This window comes from Dysidea avara, chromosome 4 (genome assembly GCF_963678975.1).
Source record: "Dysidea avara chromosome 4, odDysAvar1.4, whole genome shotgun sequence".
Taxonomy (NCBI): Eukaryota; Metazoa; Porifera; class Demospongiae; order Dictyoceratida; family Dysideidae; genus Dysidea; species Dysidea avara.
In genome coordinates this window covers 40,960,996-40,985,788 of record NC_089275.1, presented here as the reverse complement: position 1 = coordinate 40,985,788, position 24,793 = coordinate 40,960,996, and the positions used below count along the sequence as shown (strand labels likewise).

Below are 24,793 nucleotides of genomic sequence, written 5' to 3'. Positions count from 1 at the left end.
TTAGGCAAGAGTCTTGGCCTGGCATTAAACACAAGGCGTCTGTTACCGCTACCATGGCCAGCATCACGGACTGGGGTGCATGCTTCTTCCGAGGCTTCTTCCCGCGTACTAGTACGCCCGCTATTTGAGTGCGTACCGTCACCATCGTCCATTTTTGAACATCACGTGCAATTCTATGTTACGCGCACGTCTTACTTAAGCGCAGTATCCAGTATAATATGGTGGTACGTAAGGATTCCCCACTCCATCAACGCCAATCAACAACGTGTCTGATTTGGTAAAAGGTATTAAATATTTTCGGAAATATACAGAGAAACACGGGATACTCGACGCGGTGATTTTATACGGGTCATATTGAGAGTTGGACACTCTCTCCCCTTTCTATATTATGAACTCTTGGTATTACTGTGCATCTTTTCTACCTGCACATACTGTGTTGGCCGTGCACTGTTTGTACATGCCCCATTAGTAGGTTGTCCTGATTGTGATTATACTTGGTTGTATTTGCCCCGGTCCTAGTTATACAACCAAGTACTAAGAATAATACGAAATGCGGTTAAAATTACATCATAAATAAATAAATAATTAATGTTTGAGAAAACTATGAGGCTTAGAGACATAAACTAACTGGGGATCGATTAGCCTATGAACGAAGGCACAACTGTATAATTGTTGCACCTGTTATGTTCGTGCTGATGACTTTAACGTACGTGTAATTCTATATAACACCCAGTACCACACCCATGCGTTAATTTTAGACGAGAGTGATTGCAGGAAAGCCAGAGGCCACTTTATGAGTAAACAACAAGATTACAAGTATGTTCAGGTGGCACATTGAGTTCCAAGTCGCCATGCCAGGTACCAGTGGACACGTAACAGGTGATGAACAAGATTAAGAGTATGTTAACATGATTGTTTGTTGTGTATTTGTATTATTTTGTATACTTCTGGCTGCTGTTTATTTACCTACACACTGTAAACTATATTATTGTGTCTATACATAATTACAGTCTGCAATGCTACCGCACAATGGAATTGTACTTTTTCTTGGTGGCATATCCATTATTTTCTGGTATTGGATTTTTATCCTATTGAAGATACTGCCATCTTTCACAGTGATCAGCTACATGCAGCCGTTTGTTCTCCAATATTCAATTTCATCTTGTAGTATATCATGTTATCATTTTAGGACATATGGCCCAGCTCATATTAAAAAAAAAACAAAAAAAAAAAACTCAGATAACAGTTTCTAGTGAATACCCTGCTTCTTTTATCATTGAGGTCTGCTTTTGATAATTTCAGCAGCCATGCATGTCTTAATCCAGTACCCTGATTCATCCTATTATAATTTTAGGACTGTTTAATGGATGTATAAGTTTCATTGTTTGCAGGCATGAGATTCAATACCGTAGATATGAGAGCATGCACTTGCACCTCAACTTGTGAGAATCATGGAGGAGGGGTGGTGACAATGCATTATGTGGTCTTCCATGGTCGGGTATTCAATACAACGTAATAGTAGTAGACCCTAATGATTGTAATTGCATGTATCACTTAAGTTTACTGTATGTACATCTTTTCCATCCACACATTCCACACATTCTGTGCTGGTCGTGCTCTGTTGTACTTGCCCCATTTGTAGATTGCCCTATTGGTAGTTGTACTTGGTTGTATGTGCCCCGGGCCTAGTAATTATATAACCAAGTACTAAGAATAATACGAAACGCGGTTAAAATTACGTAATAAATAAATAAATAAATAATTAAATAAATAAATAATTAAATAATTAATAATTAATGTTTGAGAAAACTACGAGGCCTAGAGACATGAACTAACCGGGGATAGATTCGCCTGTGAATGAAGGCACAAACGTATAATCGTCGCTCCTGTTTGTGCTGATGACTTGACCATACGTGTAATTCTATATAACGCCCAGTACCACACCCTTGCTTAATTACTTACATATTGCGCGAAGAAGATTAGTGATGCCCGTGCAGGAGAGCCAGAAGCCACTTGTGTAAACAAGAAGATTACAGAAGCCACTTGTGTAAACAAGAAGATTACAAGTAAGTTTTTATGTTTGTAACATCTCAAGTCTCCATGCCAGCTGCCAGTGGATTCACTGATTCATGTAAATAAACAATACAAGAAAACATTAAACTGACATATGCCACGCTCTTTACAATAAGCTTACAGTTACATATAAAATACAAGTAAACAATTTTGTCTTGTGCAGCTGGCATGGCGAACTTTCTTTGTGTTGGTGTCAGGCAATTCAATACGTGCTTAATCTTTTTTGCCTTCACCTGGCGTAGCTACTAGGCTCTAGTGGCTTGGCTGTCTTCCTTTATCTGGTTCATCTGGCTTGCATACGCCTACAGCATTGTGTAGCTATCTCCTGAAAGTTGTGTATGCATAACTATGGTGTGTCACCCATCACTGTGCCATTGCTACATCACTGATGAACCTTACTTAGCTCTAGTTGATGTTGATATGCATTGCTGTATATTGGCTAATAATTTTTATCTGCATGGTGATGTTGCCTATAATGTATTGCTGCATACAATACTGCAATAATGTATAGTTCTCTCCTGTATGTTTTGTATACATATACTTTGTACACATCACTGTGCCATTTATACCACACCAATGATGTACTGGCACTTAGCTACTGGTGGCCTTTAGTTACGATGCCACTATTGTGTTATATCTGTCACCACTGTGACATATTGAGTTGATTTGGGGATAATGCATTCACCACCTAATAGCCTCACCGGGGGGCTGTCACGTTGGTGTATGTACTTGGTTATATGTGACGCGGTCCTAGTAATAATAATAATAATAATAGCTAATTGGGCTAATACAGTACGCTTGGACAAATACAGTACAGTTATGCAGTGCCGTTATGCAAGAAAAGTTATGAAAATAATCCCACTTAAACAACATGATTGATCATGTGCATGACATTGAAAATCACTAAAATTAGCCTACCAGTTGGTTCTATGACTAGAAATATATAACATGAACACTTACTGATAGTCTGACATGGAAAATTGAAGCAACAACCCCACACAGACAGCACAATGGATCACATGTGTGACACTGTCAAATGCTAAAACTATCCAAACTAATTCTACCTAATCTTTCTATGACTACAAATAGATTATATGACGACTTACTGATAGTCTGATCACTGAAAAGTGAAGCAGTTTGGGTAGCCAAGAAAATTGCTCCGAGCAAGACGACCAGGAACACTTAAAGTGCTTTTGTGTTCGAAAAATACAGTACTTGGGATGTCTCAAGGAAAATACAGCACTTGGCTTCGCCTCGTGCTATTAGCCTTTTAACACGCCCCCTTGTGTTGTATTTTCCGTACATATAAATGTCAGTGCTTCAACTATGACATAACTGTAGTATGAGATCATGGGATGTGTATTACTATGAGATAATATCCTGACATTTAATGTCATGTCATTTTCAGCCAATGATGATCGCAAGTACATTCATGATGTAGTCTGCAAAGTTCAGGTAGTAAAATTTGAACCCAAATCAGGTTTGTGTGTGTGCATTAGTGTTGTTTTAGTAAGGACTTTTAGTTTTAGTTATAGTTATAGTCATAGTCAGTTTCATCAATAATTTTAGTTTTTAGTTTTAGTATTTTTTCTTAATTCCTTTTAGTTATGGATTTAGTTATGGTTATAGTTACTGAACCACCTTCAGGTCACAAACTATAGCATATATTGATGTATGGATGCTACATATAGCAGTACAGTTTCATTCTGTGCTTTGTTCCACCTGTAGAACATATGTGAACTTATACGTGTAGTGGTCTGAGCAACATGGTGTTGTTTTAGTAAAGAGTTTTAGTTTTAGTTATAGTAATCCTTCTTAATTCATTTTAGTTATAGATTTAGTTATGGTTATATATTGTCTTTGTTGTTTTAGTTTTAGTTTTAGTTATAGTTTTAGTTATCTTTCTTAATTCTTTTTAGTTTTAGATTTAGTTTTAGTAAAATTTTCTGCTGTTTTTTAGTTATAGATTTAGTTTTAGATATAATATGAATTTGCTTTTAGTTTTAGTTTTAGTTAACTAATATATATTTTCCTTACTAAAAGTACTTTTAGTTTTAGTTACAGTTAACTAAAACAACACTAGTATGCATGTGCACGTGTGTATGTATGTAGTTGTGTCGTGTCTGTGTTCATATGAATGTGTGAGCATGTGTCATGATCCACTGTGCCATTGTGTTCATTGTAGGTGTTAAGATAGATACTACTGAAGCTGAAGCTGCTGCTTCATCTGGTGCTGCTGCAGGTAATTGAGAGGTGGGGCTTTGAGTGATATAGTATACAGTGAACCCTCAGTTATCTGAACCCCTTTGTTCTTGGCAATGATAAAAGTGTTTAGATAACTGAAGCCCATACATATATGTACAGAGTTCTGTTGAAATACTCTAATAAAACATGCACCTAATTAAAAATACTTTTAATTTTAGATAAACAAAGGTATGGGTCGGATAGCCGAGGGTCTACTGTAATTTATTATTTTAAAGAAGACTGTTGAGGCAGTATTACATGAATCTGCAGTTATTTGGAACACAGCCTGGATATGTGTAGTAAAGGCAATTAGCTGCATGTGGTTGGGTAGCTTGGCACTTGAATGGCCTACAAGTAAGAGTATTTTACTTGTAGGCCATTCAAGTAAAATACTCTTTTTATAGCGTATTTCGTTACATTACTTAGGTTCAATAAGAGTATTTTTAAGTGTGATAGTGTATTAGTGTAGACAGTGTTGGGAGTAACGCGTTACTTATGTAACGCGTTACGTAATATTATTACTTTTGTGGTACCTAAGTAATATAACGAAATACGCTATAAAAACAGGTAATATAATGCAAGTCACTTTACTTACAAATGCAAATCATTTTACTTACAAACGCAAGTCACTTTACTTACAAATGTAACGCGTTACCTAAGTAATATAGTTACTGTAGTGAGTCTAGTATTACGTAATATTATTACTACAAGTAACGAAGTTACTTAGTAATCCACTGAGTAATGCCTAGCCACAACGAAGTATTGAAGCCCACTGAATGAAGCTTATTCACCAGCTTCTTACTTATAACCAAAAATTTGCACATTGCCCAACAGCGAAATCATGTCATGGGTAGTTTCACACGTGACAGCTTAAGGCTGTGGACACAAAGTAATATAATATGTAATATTATTATAGTTACTTTATTTTATAGGTAATGTGTAACTGTAACTAAATAGTTCAGTTGCAAGTAATATGTAATATGTAACTAGTTACTTTTAAAAGTAACTTGCCCAACACTGAGTGTAGCTGTATGATCTACAAATGATACTCGGCTTCTTACACTGGAAAATTCTTTTGGGGAATGCTTGTTTACACAATACAGGCATGCATGGTGACATTAGGTGGAATAACTTGATTATTATAGCGTATGATTACACATTGATTAAAGTCTGTTCACTGGGCTACTTGGAGAAGTTTAAATGAACACTGTAACTAAAGTGGCTTACTTGTTATGAAGCAATGAACAACAGCAACTTGCATTTCCATGTTTAAAAGTCTTGCTATGTTGATTGTGAGTCTACTGACGTGAGTCATATATAGCCTGATAGAAAATTTAGTAGCAAAGCTAATGGAACTTGTTTTAAGGTGATGAGAACAACCGCTATCAAGTTATGGATCATTTTATGAAATTGTGTAAAGGGTTTGCGTAAGTTGCTTACACAGCTAGTTTTGGTCTCACCGTTCAGTGTTTGGTAAAACCCTAGGTATCGTTTTAATCGTTGTTACATCACAAGTAGAATGATGTAAATTGCATAACCATAGGATGTACATATTGAAATTTACAGCACTTAGTGTAGGGCACACGTGTTTAGTAAGTTTAGATCCAGTTTTCTGGACTATGCTGGTTTAAGGGTTAATTGTCCAAACAATTTACTTATCTGAACAGACACCATGGGGATTTGAAGGTCTACTATATCGTACTGAGTAGGGACCACAAAGGAGTAGGCGTGGCCCATGAAATAACATCATCCAAAAACCAGCCTCAATTTTCCCTGATGACGATGAGGCAGTACTGGTGCTCAAGATACCATAATGGAAATACACAGTAGGGATATAACACTTCTTATTGTTTTACTGTGATTTAATATCGTGCACTACTCCAGCTTGTTTCAGTACTTTTTTCATTGTGCTATGGTCCCTACTCTAGTTGAAAATTCCAAATTTTTCTGTATACTTGTAATATGTGTTTGTACTATTGTCAAGGATGCATAATATTAATTTTGTATTATATCATGACCTCTTGTTATATTATCAGATGAGGAGGAATCACAACAAGTGGCAGATTCTATCCCTGGACCGATCACGATGTACCCTGAAGAGTTTGAGAAAGATGATGACACTAATTATCATATGGACTTTATTGTGTCAGCATCCAACCTCAGGGCCACCAACTATGACATCACACTGGTTGATAAACATCAGGTAATGTAACATGTATAGGGGACTCCTTTTGTGTACTTTTGAGAGTTGGGACCAATACTTTTATTCAAGAGGTCTACCATGGAAGTGTACATTGTAAATTAATTGTTGTGTTATTCTCTATACAGAGCAAGTTGATAGCTGGTAGGATCATTCCTGCTATTGCTACTACTAAATCACTGGTTGTTGGGTTGGTGTATCTGGAGATGTATAAGGTGTGTTTGTCTGTGTGTACATATGTGTGTGTGTACAAGTGTGCTGAGTTGCAATAATGCAGTGTGTAGACATATTGATATATCGTATAGTAAATAACTTTGGTGGTAAAAAAGTTTGGCAAAAACCCACTATTGCAAAATTGACGGGGAAAAAACTTTGGCGAACGGGGCTTCACATAGAATTTTTTAGCTACCACGAACTGTACTGCTCAAATGCAACATCGCTACATGTGAGTGATTGTCAATTCGCCAATTAAGGGGCGTGGCAGCTGTTTTGATCGCGAGTGTATTACTTGCACCGAGGGATGATGGCTGATGATGGAAACGGCAGCCACACCCTTTAATTAGCAAGTTTTTTAATTGCTTGTGCATAGCGACGTTGCATTTGAGTGGTAGCTACCGTACAAGTGTAAGTATTATTCGCTCGTTCTTCTAATGCAGAGAGCAATGTTTGGATTTTCGTGAACTCTTGTGGGACAACGAACCTTGTGACAATTGCAAGGGATGCTTGGGGAAATACCCACAATACCTGTCACGATACTTCGATACCCATCCTTTCAACATAATCTGCTCATGTGATTGCTAAAAATAATTGGTGGATAAAACTTTGGCGATTGTAATACTATTATTCACCAAATTTGCCAAATTTTTTTTACTATACAGTAATTGCCTCTGCTATATATCACAATACAGTGACAATACAAAGTGGAGTCTACACATTGGTGTATGTTGTTTATTAAGGACATATTTTTCTTCAAGAGGCATCAGTACCATTTAGTTTAACTACAATGTACAATAATTTTATTGTCAGCCATTAAAATTTTACGCTTGCCTAAGTTAATATGTTGATGTATCACAATACATGATATATCAATATGGTTTGGCTTCATATCAGTACAGTATTTTAAATGATACAGTACACTATATTGTTGCATCTCTAGCATGTCACATATAACTGTATGTGTGTGGTGTGTGTTTGTTTCTGTGTGTAGTGTACAAGTTAGTGTCTGCCTATCTGTTGAGTTTGTAACATACCATCATGTATCTGTTGTATTCCATTTCAGCTGATCAACAAATGTGAGAAGATCGGCACTTACAAGAATGGCTTCATTAATCTTGCTCTGCCGTTCTTTGCCTTCACTGAACCAGTTCCTGCTCCTAAGAAAAAAGTAGGTAGAAAATTGTACTAGTAGTATACCATATTGGTGGTGTGATGGTGAGTCCAGCCTTATTTGTCACAATTCTAATTCTCAGTAAAGAATGTCATTAATTGACAGCCATATTAACAGTCAACCATTTACTGAATTTATATTCCCATTATTCAAGCTATGCACAGGGTGTGGTTACTACCATATGGACAGTTTAGTGACATAAAACATGGCTATAGCTATTAGAGGTGTACCGATAATTGGATCGGCTAAAATATCGGCCACCGATATGGTAATTTTTACCAATATTGGTATCGGTACAGAACAGCAGGAGGACCGATATCGCTACCGATATTTATACAATAGCAATAGTTTGTACATAAACGGATTATGCATTGGTTTCTACATTATCCATGTGGGTCTTTAGTGCCATTGTTCAATGTATAACAAGGACTACGCTACGCTACGAGAAGCCATACAAATACATGTGATTCTAGTGTTTGTTGCTGGAAAGCTTATCACAGTCTTTACAAATAAAACAGTTATAGAGTACCTTTGTAATAAAAAGTAGGGTCACAGGATAACCAAGGAAACTTGTTGTACCAGCTTTCTCACAAGCCATTAGAATGTGGAGTAATGCAGAAATATCAGTTTAAGGCTTCATGGGAGTATACATAAAAACGTTTGTGGGTACCTAATTGTCTGGATTGCACAAAAGAAACCCAAGCTGTATACCACCACAGGCAGAGTATAGCAATGGATACATGCACTTTTTGTTTGCTTAAAACTATAATGCAAATATCGGATTGAGTATCGGTTATCGGCTTCTTTTGGTGGCATCAATATCGGATATTAGTACATGCCAAAAACCCATATCGGTACACCTCTAATAGCTATTGGCAAATACAGTGATACTTTAGTGATCACCATGTTTTGTCATGCATTGGCTTTAGCTAGGGGTGGCTGGAAATGTACTTTTGCAGCTGAAAACTTTAGTGACAAATTAAATGACAGTTTGCCAATGTTTTATGCCGCCAAAGTTTTCTACTATATGGTAGTATGTTTTACCCCAACTAATTCCCACCATGATATTACTGCCTGGTTCACAGTACAATGACAAGGAGTTCAATTTGTGGGATCGCTTTGAACTAGACAGTAAAAAGGAGGATGATTCAGAGATGACTCTACAAGACCTCATTAATCACTTCAAGGTGTGTCTACTGTATTCTAATAGTTTAGTGATTATCTGATGTGTGCTTTTATTAGAATACACATAAACTGGAGATCACCATGGTAACACAGGGAGTGTCTATATTGTATTCCTTCTTTATGCAAGCAGAGAAGAGAAAAGAGCGTCTTACCATGCCGTGAGTTGATGTGTGTTGTGTATGTTTATTGTCTTCTCTGGATGCTCCAATCTCTTGACTACTGCATTGGTCCCAGATTTTGAAGTCTTAAAGTGCCCCTGGAGCAGGAAACTTGCTCCATCCATATTAAAGGAAACCTTGAAACTGGAGAAGCAGCCAGCTGGCTGTGTTAATGATACTCTTGTAGACTTTGGGTCAGTGGGTCAGCACCCCAGCAGGGTACTTGGTGGAGTTAGTTATCTAGGGATGTGCCAACTGTCACATAATGGGTGATATCCATGTTAGACATACTGTACACATATCATTCTATTTAATACACACACACTTTGTTCCCCTTGTACAGGTTAACAGAGGTGGTTCAGAAGGTATCAAAGAAGAAGATTCCATCATATGTGAACAATTTAGTGTTTGAGATCTGTTGTGATGGTGAGGATGGTAAAGATGTTGAGGTGCCCTACATCAAGTACAAGTTTCGTTAGTAACTGGATCATCTTGTCTGCTGTGTTGTGTGCACTAGTTAACACTATAGGATGTTTTAAATTATTATTATTATTGTTTTTAAGAATCAGAATGCTGTTTAGACACTATGTGATAAATGATTGTAGGGGGAACCTGTATAATATAGACCATCCGATAGTGGATCAAGATGTTTTGATTGAGGTCCTGATTTTGTCAGCTACTGTATTACACATACTGAGGTTTTCGCACATTTACAGTGGAAGTCACATGTGGTACACAGGTTCTAATGGTTCATAGTTCTTTCGTGACAACAAAAAGACAAGCAAATTCATGCATACAAGATTTTGACCAATCAGATAGCTTCTGAATTTCAAACGTAATTGCACGTGACTTCCGCTTTAAATATTAATTTTATCGCGCAAAAACTAATACAGTTTAAAGTTTAAAAAATAAGAACGATTTGATTGGTCGAAATATTGTGCACGTGAATTTCACTTGTTATTGTCTCGGTGGCGGTGGTGAATTTCGAAAACTGATATTTCAAAATTTCTAGCAGGCTTCACAAGTACTTTGGACGCTTGATTGGAGCAAAGTGAGTAATAATCTGTAGCTAGTCCGTGCGCATAATCGTCTTCAACTTGTGTTTCTCATGCATGCATCCCGAGAAAATGTATGGCTTCATGATGATGCGCGGAAGCGAAACTGATCGTTCCCAAAGTCAAGTAAGAATGCTACTTTAGGGGTGGATTCAAAATGGGCGTGGTTTCGAAGTTTTATGCAAGGGGCGTGGCTTTTATGCATGCGTGTACATGCTAATTACGAATGGAAAAGCGCTTAGTTATCGATACAGGGTTTTCATCGCTTGATTGATTGAAACCATTATTAATAAATAATGAGAAGATATACGAATCCACAAAAAACCTCGGTCTCATGCGACCACAAAATACTGGTTTGCCAGTGTGGGCATGGCAACGGTGGAAAAAAAAATGACCTACAGATATATAAGGCTATACAGTAACTACATGTATAACATACAAGTAAAAAATTAGACTACAATAATTACGCAAGTACTAGGTTGGACACAGCCATTCCCTGCAATCTCTCGCCATAAAAATTCTCTGGGATACTGCAACACACACCTTTGAGGCATCATCTAGTAGTTGTCTCACTGAGGATTTGGTAATAGATAAATCCTGGTCAACAAAACAGGAGTGCATTGTAAGTGTTGGTAACAGAATATTGATGGTAGTGCCCTAGCACACTGATCTCAAGGGTCTCATAATAGTTGGTAATATCTAGCCGATCTAGTTCCGATAGTATTTGGTGGTACTCAATTTTATCTTGCTTACGAGATCTAGCTTCTCTAAGATGGTGGGCACTGTCTAATGGACACGTCAGTTCAAATAACAACAAACTGGAAGCGATGGTATTGTGTATAACAACGTCTGGTCTAAAAGGGGTCACCATCATCCCTGTTGGAATAGTAGACAAAGGTGACTCACTGGCTCGCAAATTGAGAAGGTCAGCATAGACACGAATAAATGGCAAATCGGTAAAAGTTTTGATAAAGTAGGTGACCAAAGACAGAAGTACCAAGTCATATCGATAAGTGTACCTATCCTGAGATAATGTAGTTGGGCAGCCACTTAAGACATGAGTAGTGGTGGGGCGCGAAAAATCACAAAGAGTACATTTTGCACTGCACTGAATATTCCACCACCGCAAATTCATCGCAGTTGGTAATGTGTCAGAAGCTGCCCGTAAAAGAAATGACAATTGGCCAGGATGGAGACTGGACAATAATCGGTGCCAGGTTCTACAGGAGGTCTCAAGTTCAGCAGAGTCTGCAAATTTGGACTGGACAGAAAGTGCTTGAAGATGATCCTCAGAGGTGGACTTGACTTCAATGAGCAGTTGATTCTTAGCTCTCACATAGAGAGACCTAGCAGTTGGCAAAGAAGAGAGTTGCTTCCTAGCAGTCAACAGGATGGAATAATCATGCTCATGAAATTGTAGAAAATCTTTCCCTAAGTGTAGATGTACACCCACAATATTTTCTGTTGGTTCGAATACGTACTAACGAATTACGCACTGGTAAGTAACATAGCCAATGAAGTTTACTCTTCTTCTTTGTTTAAAAAGTTGTATTTTCATTAGGGCTGCACCGATTCTAGCATCAGTATCGGTATCGGGCCGATACTGCTGTTTTCATGAAGTATCGGAATTGGCCATTATATTGTTGCAGATAGCTACTGATTCTTATCACGTGCGAGAATAAAGTAACGTTCGTTTGTACTTGCTCATTTTACTAGCACAGTGGACGCCTAAAAGCACCACGTATAATACTAACTACCAGCAAAATTACTGATCTATGCTGAAACCTACGTGTGAAAATGCCTTACTGAGAAAAAGATCGATATACTCTAATAGAACAGTCAATAACTCTAATAAAGCAATCAGGTAGAAGTTACTGTTTCAGTATTAGAATATTTAGTGTTTTTGAAAGCACCATTATGATATTATCTACACTTCTCCAGAAGAATACTGGAATATCCACTGGTTTGCATTTTAGTGACTTCCTTCTTTGTGAATCTTGATTGGCTACTTCATTATAAACTGAACCATACTGAAAACCTATACAAGAATACCATGAAATGCACTATATAATAAATGTGTGCACTATGAAGTAGCTACTTGGTATCGGTACTTGTACTTGCAGATACTTTCCAGCTGAGTACTTGGTATTTGAAGTATCGGTAAAAAGTGGAATCGGTGCAGGCCTAATTTTCATTAACTTGTTTTGTATGTGTGTGTATGCCTGTTGTAGTGTATGTGTGCATCAAGGGTGTGCATAGATACAAAAATGCTTACCGGAATTGGATACGGAAGTGGGTGCACGTGGGATCTGTGTTATGGTTACTTTTGGTACATCTTACTACAAAGCAGAGCAGTTTCATTGGATAAAGTAGGCTCTACTTATTAGTTATGGCCATGAGACATGAACTCGGAGTACAAATTAGTTTAAATACTTACTGGTGAAAAAATACAAGCAAAAATTCATCGAGTCCGACCCGCGCTTTCGACTGACACAGTTACAATTTACAACCAGCAGAAATGTTTTACCACAGTGTATCGCAGTCTAACGGCTTCATTAGTATGTAATACAACCTCGTAGCGAAGTAGTTGAAGTGAAATTTGTACAGAAAGTGAGTTATCTGTACCCACGCAGTAAGGCAAAACACGGATAACATCAAAGGCTGTGACGTAACATTGGGGATTTTGTACACAAATGATGACGTAGATACTTCTGTTTCCAATCCCGGTAAGCATTATTGTATCTGATGTGTGTTTGTATTTAGCTTTATTGTATTTTACTTTTAATCTTTACAGGACTCCACTGAAAATCGGTAGTCAGTTACTGAGTGGATCCTCTATTAAAAAATTACAATTCGTGGAATAGATGATATGCGTACCGTAAATATTCTAATAAACACGTGATTCTTTAGCACGTCACAATGGTGGCTTAATGTATTGTGGTCTATGGGGAAAGTTCAAATCGCTTCATTGTGTCTACAGTAGATCAGCCTACAGATGATTCTTATAACTTTGATTTACACTGAATGTATTGTGCTTATGGGTTGGGGTTGTGCAGTTGCACTCCCCTCTGTTGTATCAGCCTTATGGCTACCTTACACAGTAATAAAATCCAAATCCAAATTCTTCGACAACAACAAATTTCTCCAACTCGAATGTAATGTGTTGCAATGTGAGAAGCCACACCCATAGCTCAAGTGGTGAGTTATTGTCTGAGCCACATTCACTATGTATTGTATGGGATTTGCGAGAATGAGTCACCGTTGATACTTGGCGACGCGCAAGCCTAATTGATCATTATAATTTAGTATGCACATCATCTATTTTGCTGTTCATTGCACATGCGCGAAGAAATTGGTATCAAGCAACCTTAAAACATCTGTATAGGAAGTTGCATTGTCTTTGAAACTGACGTTATGCACGGTTTAAGCATATGAATGTTTCAGAGGTTCCAACTCTCACACCTTAGGCATGATTCTTATGATTTGGCCTTCAATCTCACGCCCAACATTTGTATTCTCACGTTTACAATTTCTTCCTCCCAGGATTTTCTATGACTAGTTACACAGTTAACTTGATGCTTTAATGACTCAGAAACTTAGCAGTGCGTGCTGGAATGTCAATGTATTAGCAGTCATGTGATCTCTTCTCAATGGCAGTTGGTTGTTTCCTATTATAGATGGGTTGTGAAGGACAGCAAACAGGAGTACCCGTGGAATATTAATTGTAAAGTTCAGTTACAAGATAGCTACACTATGTGGACATGATAGAAGCCATGTAGTTGAACTAGCAAGGCATCTCGTAAATACACAAGATGATCATTAAAGTGTGTAGTCCAGCTGATCACATGATATAGTCATGGTTACTATGGTGATTTGCCACAATCATAATGTACACCTAGCACACACGCCTTTCAGTTGTTAATGTTGTACACTTGTAGCTAGTAATACACAACTTCTCAATGGTATGTGCTAACTTTCAAGCACAAGGAGGCCATGCTATTATAATGTCATGAAATCCTAAAGTACTAGTTATAATATAACTTTATGGTTGCAGCTGAAGAGGACTGCATCTCCACTGTTCACCTTGTGAAAAGTCTCACTCCCAAGAAAGATCCAAGGCTGGAGGCTCTGATGTTTCTCTGTACTAGATACTTGGATATGGCTTGCTCCCTGTTGTTAGAAATAAACTCGCTATTCTTACTTGTCAGTTCTCTAATTATCAGCCACCCTTTTTTGAGTATACTTTAAACCTACCATACTATTCTCCAACATCAGTACATTGTGATTCTTTCATAAGACATTTGTGTTGCTGAGGTTATTATTAGCTAGATGGATCATCACTAGGGCTGTGAAATTGCTAGAGAAGTCATAAGCAGTTACTGGACCCATAACTGCCGGTTATCCGCTTAACTGCCTGATTTCCTCAGTCTTTTGCTTGATAACAGAATTTGCTTAGAAAACCAACCATACATCAAATGTTATTGTTATAGGCACAACCACATTACAAAACCAAGTACACAAGAATAAAGCCAGTAATAGAGTTTTACAATGTGGCCTACAAAAAGTCAAAAACATATAAGGAAGTTTGGCTCAAAAACAGAATTAATTTGAAGCCAGCTGCAGGTGATTAGTCCAATTAAGATCAAAGTAATTCAGCAGCTGCAATTATTTTAACTTGCTATATTTCATCGATTAAAGGCTTTACTGTTGCTGTTTTTTTTCACCTTTGTAGGTCTTGAGAGACATTTCTGCTTAAATGAGTCATCACAGGCTGTCTATGCTGTGTATAGTATATCCATGACAGGTGTACTGGAACATTAGAACTTTAGTACGCATGCAGAACTTCTTTAATAAATTCTTTTTAAAGCTCTGTATTGCTTCTAAAGAGTGATTTATAGTTACAGCCTTGCTGTGTGTTACTAGTCAGAACTAGCCAACATGCCAAATCAGAGCAATAATTTCACTCAGAATCATGCACATATTTAACCTCCAACTTTGCCATGATTTTAAAGAGTGATAGTTTACACTATAAGTGCTCACTATGGCTTGTTGAAATCACTCACGAATAAACTAAAAGAGCGTAGCTGCGAATCCGCATAATCCGAACATGTCACAAGATTTGTTAGAGTCATCGAAGTGCCCATTGGAAATGTATTGCAAATGATATGGTTTTGTTCCTTTATTGTGACAGAGTTTTCGTGTACTAAGCTTTATTTGGTACCATCCTGTTCGCCAAGACTTGCTCTTTCTCATGGTACTTGCAAATCTGAAATTTGTTTTTTGAGTGAATAGATATGTAAGTACAAAATATCTAGTATTTCTGGACCAGTTTAGCTAGGTTTGGCAGGACATGTTTATTCATTGCAGTGACTTGTCCCTCAGACCAATGGCTGGTATTCCCTTATAATGACTTATCTCAGTCTACACAATCTCACTCCTTGATACAGCAGCTATTCCAGCAGATTTATATTCAAATCGCTTACCAAGCAATTCTTCTAATAATGTCAGCCTTGGTTTCTTGCAAGGAGTGCTTTCTTTTGTGACATCTGTTTCTGCTTCTTTGACTTCAGTGACTGCAACATCTTAGAAACATATACCACCAACTCATCAAATATATTATTATTATTACTAGGACCACGTCACATACAACCAAGTACATACACCAACGTTGCAACCTACCCATTGGGCAAGTATAAACAGTGCCATAGGTAGCACTCAGAGCAGTGTGTGTGTACCGGTGGAAATGATACATATGCATACGTACACAGGCAAGGGAGTTTAACTGGCATCAGAAAACCACAATACTAAAACACAACCTACACAAAAACCAAGTTAAGTTAGCTATATTAAAAGTAACTATATATTGTAGGTGTGACGTGACTGTCTCTCAAGATGACTCAGCAGTGAAGTGAGGCTATGCAGAACAAGGGACGTGGTGAAGGCACAATTAACAATTGATCCCAATCAAGCCAATATGGCACAACATACTCTGTTGTAACTAGAGGCCACTGGTGATGTGCCAGTATATCAGCGGTGTGGCATTGGCACAGTGATCACAGTCTATAATATTATGCATACAGCCATGCACAACATACAGAAGATAGTTACACATTGTTGTATATGCAGTACTGCATTGGCTTCTTGTTTAGCTGTTACAGACTCACAGTAGAGTAGTAGTTAAGCCGAGTGGAAAATAATTCCAGCCGCTAGCAAGCCAGATGAAGGATGAAGATGTATAATACAACTACTGGTACAAGTATTACATTACTCATTACCTTGTTGTTCCAGCTGGTTGTTTACCAGCCATCAGCTGGTATCCCAACTGGTCATCAGCTGGTTGTTCACTGCATGACGCCTGGAGCGCATATCCTGCATACAAAATACACAGTTGCAAACATTTAAACATACTTGTAATGTTGTTGTTTACGTGTAAGGTGGCCTCTGGCTCTGCTGTAGTCACTCTGTGGAGGTTTCGAGCAATCTGTAATTAAACAAGGGTGTGGTGCTGGGCGTTATATAGAATTACACGTACGGTAAAGTCATCAGCACGAACAGGCATACTTATTATACGGTTGTGCCTTCATTCACAGGTGAATCTATCCCCGCTTAGTTCATGTCTCTATGCCTCGTAGTTTTCTCAAACATTATTTATATATTTATTCATTCATTATTTATGACATAATTTTAACCGCATTTCGTATTATTCTTAGTACTTGGTTGTATAATTATTATTATTAGCACTTTACAGTGATCTTTAATAACCTCTTCTTGCTGGCTCCTTGATAAATGTGCTGAAGTCTTGAATCTAGGATCCAAAAAGCTTATTCAAACACAAGGAGCTTCTCTTGAATGGCAACATAAAGTAGCCCTAGGGAGGATATAGTAGGATAATACTCACGATTGGAACTGAGTTAAGTTGTGACATCTTTTTATGGTTCCAACACTTCTGTCACATCTTCTAAAAGCCTCCATTCAGTAGAACTGAGCTCTAAGTGGGTCAGGCCTCTTCTCTGAAATACTGCTGCTATTGCTGGTTGTTGTTCACATGCCCTCTTGATCATGTATTGCATGGAGTTCCACCTAGTGGATACATCTTGGATCAGATAGTGTTCTGGCAATTCCAGTAGTTTCTGCTTTTCTATTAGTGCCTTACAATGCAATCTTGACCGATGAAAATGAGTAACTACTTTACGGCAACAAGCTATAGCAGTAACAAGGGATCTTTTCTTAAATGCTGCTTCAACAGATAAATTGAGTGTATGACCAGCACAAGGAATGTGCATCTTCTCTAAATCCTCCCTCAACACTTTAACAATATTGGAACCATTGTCTGCATGTTGTAAACAAGTTACCTGGTCATCCAAATCAATTTCCCACTCATCAGCCAGGTTTCTGGGAGCAGCAGCAATGTTGGTGTGATCATGTGTTCTAGGTAACTGGCATGTAGTAAGATTTTTATGCTTCATTTCAAAGTCTGCAGTAATGTAGTGCTCAGTAAGTGAAATATACCCATGGCCAGATGAGAGGTCCGCATATCAGTCGTAAGAGATAAATAACTCTGCTTTGTAAGTTGAACTTTTGTCTGATTTTTCACTGACAAAAATTTCTGGTTGACTAAACTGATAGTTTTCCTACACGGTACAGTATAGTGTCGTTCTGCAAGTTTATGAATCCCTCACCATCTACAGTATTTATAGGGCACATGTCTCTAACAATGAAATCAGTTACCGCCTCTGTCAACACTTTCATGTGATGAGAACTAGCTGTGAGTCTTGCCACAGTAGCTGCTGGACATGCGAATTCTTGGCTGCATATTTTCATCAGCCTTTTTGTCAGTTAACAGTTTAGAGTACTCTGACAGATGGTTAAGACAAAGATGACTTCTTAGATTAGCTGTGCCTCCGCCATGAGCAACCAACTGAAAACATAACTTGCAATATGTGTGAAGTCCTTTCACTAGGTTACCAGTAGAATCTTTCTTGTATCCAAAATGTTTCCATACAGGAGAAACTCTTCCGGACAGTATAAACAATTAATTCCGAGAAAGTGCACAAGTGGCTTCATTCTCCTCCGCCATCTTGAAACAATAAATGTGTTGCTCAGATTGCCACCTAATATTTGATCGAATACTGCAAAATAAAAAAAAACCAATTAGTTAACCGGTTTACTGGTTAAGTTTCACAGCTCTAATTGTCACTGAGATTAGAGGTGTACCGATATACCGATATATATTGTATCGGTGACCAATATGAAGACTTTTACTCATATCGAAATAACCGATATCATGCTAAAAACCGATCCAATATACTGATATAATTATGTGTAGGGTGCACGCGATAAACTTTTTTCTTTGTATAATTGAAGAGTTCACACGTGGTCGAAGAATGTCCAAGAAAAGAAGCCTTATCTGGGATTACTTCACTGTTAATCCAAACGATTCTAGAAAAGCTGTGTGTGGAACTTGCGGCGAGTGTATTAGTCGTGGAGGAACGACTACTAAGAATTTTAACACGAGTAACTTGCGATATAATTTACAGCGAGTTCACATCGATAAGTATGAAGAATTAGAAGTGAAACAACAAGAAGAAGCTGATAAAAAAAACTGAAGAATACAAGGTAAAGCGACGGAAAACTGACGCGCGGCAACTTACACTGGCTGAAGTAAAGGAAACGAAAGGATTCATGGAGTTATGACCACCCACAGCATAAGAAAGTGACACAATGGATTGCAGAAATGATAGTGATGGACTCTCAACCCTTTTCAATTGTAGAAGATATCGGTTTCCTGCGTCTTTTGAGTAATGTGTGCCCATTATATACAGTCCCATCAAGAAAGTATTTTGCAGAAAAGATAATCCCAGAAATGTTTTCTGCAATCAAGGCGCAGCTGATGAAAGATATTCACTCAGGTGGAGATAGCTTCCCAATAAGCTTTACAACAGATATATGGACAAGGGATGCTGGAGGGGATTCTTTTATCAGTTGGACAGCTCACTACATTAACCCCATTACCTTCATACGAGAAGGCACGTCCTTCAAGTGTGCCCCTTGTTGGATCGCACACAGCAACTGCTATATCAGAAATGATCACAAAGCTTTTAGACTCTTGGATTATTCCACAATCCAGAGTACACACTGTTGTGCGTGACAATGCTGCCAATATGGTAGTAGGTATTGAGCAGTGTGGCCTTGCAGCAATTGGTTGTGCAATCCATACCCTTCAGTTAGTTATTAAAGTGTGTATTTTGGCTCTACGCTCTGTATCTGACATGTTGTCAAGATGCTGGAAGATTGTTGGTCACTATAAACATTCATATTTAGCAGTGGAAAGGTTACAGGCCATTCAACGTCAACTTATCTGATCACAAGCTTATACAAGATGAACCCACCCGATGGGATTCAACATACTACATGCTTGATTGTCTAGTTGAACAGAGAAAAGCTGTCACCTTATATGATGCTGACTTTGAGCTGCCATATCACCTAAGTTCTAATGAGTGGCAACTAGCTGAAAAAAATGTCAAATTGTTGGAGCCCATGCAACGTATTACTAAGGAATTCAGTGCTAAGGGAGCTATGGTGTCACAGGTCATACCATTACTAGAGATTTTAAAGATGGAGCTGGACTTAAGTGAACCGGAGACTGCAGACAAGTTTAGGGGCATCCTAACTACCAAAGATGAAATATTGTCATCACATGACTCTCGATTTGAGCAGGTCTACTCTAATGATACTTACCTTCTTGCTACCCTACTTGATCCAAGGTTTAAAAATAAGTTTTATGACGAAGAAGCAACTCAGTCTGCTATTGATCGATTGATACAGGTATGTTAATCAGATTCTGAGATACCAATTGAACAACGAGATGATGAAGATCAGGGACAGAGCAATCCATCAAATGGGCCATACAATTCACAGCTAAGATCTTCTGAATCTGATTCTATACAATCTACTACTAGTACTTCTATGGAGCCTACTAAAAAAAAGGGCAAAAACGTGCCAAGGTACTAGGCTCAACACCTACTATAAACTTTAAGGATAAAATGTCAGCTATGATCGATGACTACATACATGAACCTGTCATAGATAACCCCAAAAGTAATCTTTTTAAGAACCCCATTGAGTATTGGAAGAGCAATGAACAATGCTATCCTGTATTAGCAGCATTGGCTAGAAAATATTTGTCTTCCCCTCCATCCTCAGTTACCTCCGAGTCTTTATTTAGTGATGCTGGAATCATTGACAGCAATAGGAGACGATGTTTGTTGGCAGAAAGATTAGAGGTGCTCACTTTCTCAAAGCGTAACTTACTTTTGATGGAACATACTTGAACCTATAAAAACACAGAACAGCGTAATTCGTGTAAAGTGTCAAGTGTCATTAACAATACAACAATAAGAGATAATAAAATAATACAATAAACCATTCAACTGTATTTACAGATCTTTTTCATTATGACAGTATCGGTTATATCGGATCGGTATCGGCATTTAGGCGTGGTATATCGGAATTGTTTAAAATTTCTCTATCGGTACACCTCTAACTGAGATGATTATTCCCTCCAACGTCTTGTATACAAATCATGCGCACGCTCAACTCACGCATACAGTCAGTTCCAAAGACAATGTAATTTCCTGTATTGGATGGAAAATACTCTCTTTGTGTTACTGCAGTGAGCATGTGGGGCAGGCTAGTTGAAATAGTGGCACTTGGGTTACTAAGGCTTATCTAGGCTGCTTATTAAGTAAGTTATTCTGTTTTCAGCTTTCTCACTACAGTATGTCTGGAAGTGGCAGTTGTTAACCCTCCTATCACAATGGTTCTGTCTTTGGTTCTCAGTCTGACGCTTCTATTGTGACAGTGGCTGGAACTTCCTCCATTCTAGGTACCAATGCCAAGTTAGACAGAGTTGTGCAAATGGTGACCACTTTGCAGGCTGCTATGCAGCACTCCATTGAGGACATTTGCTCGGAATTCAGGAAGGACCAGGAGGAAGCAGCCGAGCACGCCGTTGAAAAAGCCTATCTCTTTCTGCTGAGCTGAGTTTTCAGAACAAAGTCAGTAAGCATCATTATAGGAACTCCAGGAGCACCTTATAACCACCCATGTGAGGTTGGAGGAAGCATCTAGGCAACCTCATAGGCTCTACTGCAGGCTACGGCAGCCATTAAAGAAGGCAGCTGTCTTTTGAAAGCTAAGCAGAAAGTCATTTGTCTTGTGTATCATTCAAACTTTAGCTGGTCAGTAGTTGCTAAATATGATGCCAATGAACTGGCTGACAATTCTGATGATGAAAGTAAGATTGAGAAAGCAGAAAGGGCCACTGAAAGGAAGGCTGCCATACAGTGCAAGAAGCACAGAAAACCTTTTGTCAGCTCTATGTGTGGAGGATAAGCTTATTTTCCTGGACGGAGGCCAGTGCAGTATCTAATTCCACCCCACCCACCACTAGTCTATGTATCCACAGCAGGAAGTTGTATGTTGCGCCCAGGGGCAAGTATCAGTTTTTAATGTGGGGAGTTAAGGCACTACAGGAAGAATTGCCCCAGCAGTTGGCTGAGTTGACAAACTGTATCATTTGAATAATGATTGTGTTAGTAGTGATATTACATTGTGTGAGTCGTGCTAGAGTCATGCTATACAGAGTCGATAAGTAATTTGCCTTATATTCTGACCAAACTGCATATATTTGTCCATAATCACGTTTCTGGTTTTCCCAGCATGATTTTGTCACCCAGACTATTAAGGAACTGATAGTGGGTAATTGCATTGCTCAGGTTGTCTCCCAGCCTTTTATATATAGTCCCTTATCAGTTGTTGATGGAATAAACCTTAGATATCTCAATCACTTCCTTTGGAAGCAGAGTTGTAAGTATAAGGACCTTCATACAACACTGTTGTTATTTGATAAAGGAGATATCGCTTCACATTTGATTTTAAAATCTGGTTAGATATCCACCTGAACTGCTGGTGGTATTTGAGCTTTGCATTACCTTTAGAGGGGACTCAGTCATACTTTGTGTTTAATGTCCTTCCTATTTGTTGTTTCCACTTGCCATTTTTTACCAAACTTCTCTGACCATTGGTCAAATATTGGAGGGGTCATAGTAAAAAAGGTGGTCGTATACGTGGATGATGGCATTTGCTTAGCGCAAGCTGATAAAACTAAGGTTTCTAGTCAGTTTATTAGAATTCTCTTTCCAAGGGTGGCTTTGTTGCTCACTCTGTTAAGTCTTCATGGGAATTGTCCTTTTGGGTGTCGTGGTTAGGTAAATAGACCTTAAAGATAGGCAGGTCATTGTGTCATCCAGGAGCTGGCGTCTTCTGCTATTGATCGTTTACACTCTCAGCAATTTATTATTATGACTGGTGAATCCATGCATACTGCATCAAAAAGAAAAGATGGCACCAGAGTTAATGGTTTCATCTGGACACATGCCTCAGCAGTCAAATACTGGCTTGAAAGTGAAGTAGCCATTACGCTTCACTTTCAGCTATGTTCATCCGTTATACAGCAAAAGAACAGTAGGAAAAGCACCTCTGCAAACAATCCAGTCGCCAAGAAAAATATGGACGATTCGTGAGCTCCAACTACTCGAAATTGAGCAGTAGCCATTACACTCACTTTCACCTACTGAGGATTTTCTGTCCGTTTGAACATACGTATGCATATTCTTACTGCATTATTATCCATGGAGCACAGAGTACGCAATGTTTGAACTGACAAAAAATCCTCACCTGTTACACAGTGTTACAAACGAAGAACAGTATGAGGAGCATCTCTACAATCATTCCAGTCACTACTAAAAATACAGGCAAGATACCAACACAGCCACAGGGAAGCTGCATTGCACCATCGTGAATCGACACCTTGCGTTGTCAGTAAAAAACCTGGAGCAAGTGTATTGTACATACTGTGGTTGGCAAAAAGTCACATCTCGGGACAAAGCGATGTCAAACAGTAAAGAAATCAAGCCTGTAGTTTTATCCATTGTCGAGTTATGCTTGGCTGGAGGCATCAGTTACGTAGTTAGCTAGTCAGTCATCATAAAATTAAAAAAAAAATTATAGCAACTTTTTGGAAGGGTTTGGGGTTGCTCTGATGACATTTTTGGGTTTGGCTGTGCCTAACCAATACTGCCAAGCTGCCATGGAGGGAAATTGAGGCTGATTTTAGGGTGATATTTTTGGCTGGAAAAGTCCAGTTCTTCATGATCCCTAATAATATTGTAATATGATATAATACTGCCATACTGTATGATTCTGTATGACAATTTACCATGTTTAATAGGCATGATACTTAGGGTTACAGATAAGTGAGTGAACTACCAAGTGTTACATGCCCAGGTCACTATTCTGCCTGATGGGTTTATGTACAAGGTCCATATTGTATGAGTTTCGCAAATTGAAACTTGATTCACAAAGAAGAAAAAAAAAACTTGATTCACAATTAAAACTTGATTCTTTTTTTGAATAAACGCATTTCAACTGACTTTCTGGGTTCTAATTTTTATTGAATCATCATAGCAAAGACAATTGCTTGTGTTTTGTAAGTTCATTTGCATATTATATTTTTTGCTGTAGACTATTTGGATTCCTAGTATAGTACTCGCTATTGCAAAATCACAAATGTTTAGTATCTATCACTGAAAAATAATAACCACCCTATAAAATGACAACTCAGTATATTAATGCAAAATCATACTAAGCATAACTACAGTACTACAGTGAAGCCTCTCTAATTCAACACCTGTAGGTCTAATCCAAACTACCTATCTAACTACCAAAATCACAATAGTCGATGGTGATCAGGTATGACTTGCCTGCAAACATAAAGTGGTCTTGTGCTACAATAGTCCATGGTGTAGTTGGTATTTTTGGTGGTTCTCTTTGTTGTCTAGTCACATGATCATTGCATGTGGAACATTGGCTTGCTAGGTGCTGAATTTCACTTGCTATACCAAGCCAGAATATGATATCCCTTGCTCATCTCTGGCCCTTGGTGACTCAGGTGTGTTCTTTGCAGCATGAAAGAGCACATACGTTTAGGGACTACAATCTTTGCTCCTTTAGAGATAATGTTATTGTCAAGTACCAGTTCATCGATCTGTAAGGCCAATGAGTTCTAATAGAGGGTTGTATGTCCTGCTTGAGTTCTGTCCATCCAAATTTTGTGGATGACTTTGGTAAGCTCCTTGAGTGTGTCATCCTTAAGGACTTTTCTAAAGTTAGTTAATCTATTCTCACTGAGTCTCACATACTTGGCTGGGTCAGTTTCTGAAATTTCTTTGTATAGCCTGTTTTCCTGATGTAATTGAAAATTTTCACATTCTACTCTGTGTGATGGGATCTGTTCATGTAAATATGCCCCACTAAGCATGTCAGCAATGTACATTTATTTCTCATAGCTGAACAGAAGTATGCACAAATAGAAAAAGAGTGCCTGGCCATTGTGTTTGTGTTTGAACAAGTATATTCATGGCTGACAACA

General features: G+C 38.2%; 1 protein-coding gene across 1 annotated transcript in view; it reads left to right on the top strand.

Annotated features, from left to right (window-relative positions):
- LOC136252145 (ubiquitin-like modifier-activating enzyme 1) overlaps positions 1-24,793 on the top strand; it is a 571,137-nt gene that overhangs the window by 271,016 nt on the left and 275,328 nt on the right. Inside the window, exon 25 of the mRNA XM_066044535.1 lies at positions 4,259-4,315. Coding sequence (XP_065900607.1) covers positions 4,259-4,315 — 57 coding nt within the window. The remainder of the gene's footprint in view (positions 1-4,258; positions 4,316-24,793) is intronic.